Source organism: Triticum dicoccoides, chromosome 5A (genome assembly GCF_002162155.2).
Source record: "Triticum dicoccoides isolate Atlit2015 ecotype Zavitan chromosome 5A, WEW_v2.0, whole genome shotgun sequence".
Lineage (NCBI taxonomy): Eukaryota > Viridiplantae > Streptophyta > Magnoliopsida > Poales > Poaceae > Triticum > Triticum dicoccoides.
Genome location: NC_041388.1, coordinates 436,757,488 through 436,762,053, shown reverse-complemented (window position 1 = coordinate 436,762,053; position 4,566 = coordinate 436,757,488). Strand labels below are relative to the sequence as shown.

At 53.2% G+C, this 4,566-nt stretch overlaps 1 protein-coding gene across 1 annotated transcript; it reads left to right on the top strand.

The window, feature by feature from the left end:
• The first annotated feature begins 531 nt into the window (after positions 1 to 531).
• LOC119302151 (probable glucan endo-1,3-beta-glucosidase A6) lies at positions 532 to 4,363 on the top strand. The gene is made up of 3 exons (XM_037579183.1): positions 532 to 654; positions 752 to 2,107; positions 4,114 to 4,363. The coding sequence occupies exons 1-3, from the start codon at positions 582 to 584 to the stop codon at positions 4,143 to 4,145; spliced, it is 1,461 nt and encodes a 486-aa protein (XP_037435080.1). The 5' UTR covers positions 532 to 581; the 3' UTR covers positions 4,146 to 4,363.
• Positions 4,364 to 4,566: the final 203 nt, after the last annotated feature.

The window sequence follows — 4,566 nt, the reverse complement described above, 5'->3', positions numbered from 1 at the left end:
ATGAACGTTGGGACGACATTTGGCTCGATACCTCGGACAACACCGACGAGGATGATGATGGTGGTAGTGATTTGGAGTAGTTTCTATCTAGTATGCCGTAGTAGTTTCTATCTAGTTGCACCGTAGTTCTATCTATCTATGTTTTCGAACTATTTATCTAGTTGCACCGATGTAAAATTCCTTTGTATCATTTTTTTATCTATGCAATTTATCTTTATTTTTTATCTATGCAATTTATTTTTATTTTTATGCTTCCGAAAATGTTGTCGCACGGGCTGCATTTTAGCCCGCTGCTGGAGCGGCGCACGCGCGTTGCATTTTAGCACGGCTGCTGGAGCCAGCTCTGCGCGCCGTGCCAAATCAGGCAATGCGTGCGCGGCAAATCTGTTTTTTGCGCGCGGCGCGTCCGGCGCTTGGAGATGCTCTTAGTGCATGATACCGACTGTACCGTTGCCGTCGTCAAAGCAAGGCAGCTTCGGGTTTTAAACCCCTACTTAAACCTCCCCCTGGTCCTCCACACGTCAACGTTCGCTCGCTCTCCAACGTCGACTCCGCACGACCGCGCGCAACAGAGCAGGGCCATGGCGGCGTCCATGGCGGCCTCCCCCCTCCGGCCGCTCCTCCTTCTCCTCCTCGCCGCCCTCGCCTGCCACGGTAAGCCATTCCTCCGTCCGCTCACCCGACCCACCCCGACCCGAGCCAGTTGCTGACGTGCGCTACGTTGCCCTGTCCGTTTCTTTCGCTCCCGCAGCGGCGGACGCGAGCTGGAGCGGGAGCCCCTTCCGCCACGGGCGCGACCGCGGCCTCGGCGTCAACTACGGCAGGGTGGCGGACGACATCCCGGCGCCGCGGCGGTCCGTGCAGCTGCTGCGCGCGGCGGGCGCGGGCTCCGTCAAGATCTACGACGCCAACCCGGCGGTGCTCCGCGCGCTGGCCGGCACGGGCATGGCGGTCTCCATCATGGTGCCCAACCAGCTCATCCCGGACCTGGCCGCCTCCTACGCCGCGGCCGACCGCTGGGTCGCCGACAACCTGCTCCCCTACCTCCCGCGGACGCGGGTCAAGTACCTGCTCGTCGGCAACGAGGTGCTCTCCGACGGCTCCATCGCGGCCTCCACCTGGACCCGCATCGTGCCGGCCATGGATAACCTCCACCGCAGCCTCCGCGCGCGCCGCGTCAGCCGCGTCAAGCTCGGCACCACGCTCGCCATGGACGCGCTCGTCACGGGCGCCTTCCCGCGCCCGCCCTCCGCCGCGGCGTTCCGCCCCGACATCGCCGAGTCCGTCCTCCGCCCGCTGCTCCGCTTCCTGGAGGGCACCAACTCCTACTACTTCGTCGACGCCTACACCTACTTCGTCTGGGCCAGCAGCAACGGCACCGTCCCGCTCGACTACGCGCTCCTCCAGCCCGCCGCGCGCGCCCGCTACGTCGACCCCGGCACGGGGCTCACCTACACCAACCTGCTCGACGAAATGCTCGACGCCGTGGGCGCCGCCATGTCCAAGCTCGGCCACGGGGGCGTCAGGATCGCCGTCGCGGAGACCGGCTGGCCCAACGGCGGCGACTACGACCAGGTCGGCGCCAACGTGCGCAACGCCGCCGTCTACAACAGGAACCTGGCGGCGCGGATGGCCAGGAACCCCGGCACGCCGGCGCGGCCGGGCGCCAGGATGCCGGTGTTCGTCTTCTCCCTCTACAACGAGAACCTCAAGCCCGGGCCGGGCACCGAGCGCCACTGGGGCCTCTACTACGCCAACGGCACGGCCGTGTACCCGGTCGACCTCACCGGGCGGCGGCCGCTGTGGGCGTACCCGCCGCTGCCGGCGGCGGGGAACGACACGCCGTACAAGGGCCCGATATGGTGCGTGCTGGCCGGCCACGCCGGCAGGAAGCTGAACGAGACGGCGGTGGGGGACGCGCTGACGTACGCGTGCGGGCAGGGGAACGGGACCTGCGACGCCATCCAGCCCGGCGGCGAGTGCTTCCAGCCCAACACCGGCGCGGCGCACGCCAGCTACGCCTTCAACTCCTACTGGCAGCAGTTCAGGAAGACCGGGGCTACGTGCTACTTCAACAACCTCGCAGAGCAGACCATCAAGGACCCAAGTAAGCATGCTCTTAACTCAACACTACTCTATATACATGGTGAAATTAGTACATGATGAACATAAAATGATTTATGCATGAACATTGCAACTACAGTAGATCATTTGAGCTCGTGCATTGGGTTAATGAAACTGTGTACTCTTGGCGTTGATTAGCAGTACCTGGTGAACAGAATAGACAGTACATTGTTCAGATGAGCAAAAGAGGTAGTGTCTTTAGTTTCTTTATTAGCTGGCCGTGGGATGAACCTTCTGAAACTAGCCAAGGCTATACAGTCTAGGAGAACAGTGCAGGACCAGCTTGCTTCTAGGTATGATCGGGGGTGATTAAATTAAACTGTTCTAACTTGTCATCTGAGATTATATCGGATTATTCAAATGACCAAATCACGTCATTCCAAACTAGGAGATCCATCCGATGCTGTGCTTAGCTGCTACGGAGGGTTTAGTTATTATAATGATGATTAGGGCGATGAAATCAAATTGTCCTAACGTCTCTCCTAATATTATACTACTAGATGTCCCTGTTGTGATGCATTTGGTGTACTCACATATCTTAGGTAGGTGGTTCACTAAAGAGATTAGGATCGAGATATTGGAAAATGCTCACCACTTACAAAGTTACAAGTAGTTGCTGGCCTGTAAGCTTTAGAGACATTTGGTGCCCATAGCTGATTGATTCCCCTGGATAATCTATCCTGGCAATGATACATGAGGATTATAACGAATCGTGTGGTCAATAAGAGAACTCTTCATTCTGTCGCGAGAGTTGACCCCCAGCTTGGAGATCCAGATATAAGAGATACTGATATGCACAAGATGAGCATGAGGTTCCTGTTGCTGCCAAAATTTAATCAGCAGACATAGTGTTGACCCAGTACATCTGGATGTTAATTGTTTTAAATGTTGTTCTAAGCATAAGTAGGTCGGTTCTGACACCTTCATCTTATGGAATGAGATGAACACATGAAACTGGTGTTCGATTTAGAGAGCATCATGAACCCTCCCCCCTAATGAACATATAGATGATTTCATTTTACTGACTAGGCAAAGCTAGTAGTATCCGCAACCCCACATTAGCACAGTGATATGGCACAGAGGATCCTACCATAGCACTATGTACACCTGGCTCGCTGACAAATTAATTGTGCTGGGATGATCAGGCTTCAGTTGTCATCCTTGCTCTGAAAGGTCCATTCAGATAGGCATAGTAGAGCTGGCTGTCGTTTCTCCATTGGTTTTTAATGCTAAACCCAGGTGCACTGTTGATCCGAGTCAAAGTCCAACTGCACATTTCACATTTACCTTCGGACACCCTGCATCTGCATGACTGCATTGCTCGTCTGCCATCGGCATGAGCATGGCAGGCAATGGCTGTCTGAATCGTCAGTCCCTTGATACGTCTTGGACATTTGAGAGTAGGGTGGATACAGAATCATAATTTCTGCACATATTTAGAAAACATCAGGGTTCAGTATGCAGAACATCTCGTATGCTTTTGTCGAATTCTGGTAAGCAGAAGGGGATGGGTGGCGAGTGTTGATGGCTGTCGGTGAGACGTCTGCATATGCGTAGTAGGGGTAGTTTCCTTTCAGAGCTGAAACCCCTCCATCCACGTACTCCTGCTTGCGTGTCTTTCCTTCAGTTCTTTTAGCCTGTCGCTTTAGCTTAAACTTGGTAAAAGATGATGATGCAGAGTGTTAATCTGGTCTGAAAAGCATGAAAGGCCTTTCCATTATTACTTGAAGAAGAAAACAGAATCTCCAGCTGCAAACCACGTAATTATATCTTACTAATGCTAACATACCAATGATTCTTCAGGACTTAATTATTACATTACCACACCACTTGTGACAAGCTTTACTGGAAGCTACTATATATGATGACCATATAAGCGGTTTCTACTAGCTGAAGCAACTGACTGTGTTCCCCTCTAATGTCGACATGCAACTGCTTTGATTGTGTTATCTTTGATTGTTGTTAACTGGTTAATTCTGCCTTTTTCAGGCCACGGATCCTGCAAGTTCAGCAGTTCATAGGGCTGATTGATTCACACAAGGAGGAGGACGGCGAGGGTGGTGTATTATGATCCTACTGATGTTCCCAAACCTTGCGATGTAACAGTGATAGCTGACCGTCCGTTTGACCGTTTTTCGTTGTGGTTAGGCCGCTGTCATTTTCTTGTTTCAAAATCATTCATGTACTGTACGTCATCGATTGACAGTTGAAATGATAGCCACTCTGATCTTATTTATCACTGGCTCTCGCTAATCCTGTCACTTGGCACGAACAATCCTATCCTTTTGTCCCTTTTGTCTGTCCCATACCATACCTACTACTGGAATGCAACGTTCGTTCACTTTTCTACTTCACTCTCTGCCCTTGTGCACAGCTGCACGAAGCCACGACGTACCTCTCACTCGTTTCCATCACTGCACTGGTCCTTTCCTCGTCACAATT

Excerpts from the sequence above, each read along its gene's own strand:
- LOC119302151 (XM_037579183.1), top strand. The coding sequence starts at position 582 with ATGGCGGCGTCCATGGCGGCCTCCCCCCTCCGGCCGCTCCTCCTTCTC. Across the intron at positions 655-751 it reads CGCCGCCCTCGCCTGCCACG|CGGCGGACGCGAGCTGGAGC; the intron begins GTAAGCCATTCC and ends TCGCTCCCGCAG. Across the intron at positions 2,108-4,113 it reads GCAGACCATCAAGGACCCAA|GCCACGGATCCTGCAAGTTC; the intron begins GTAAGCATGCTC and ends TGCCTTTTTCAG.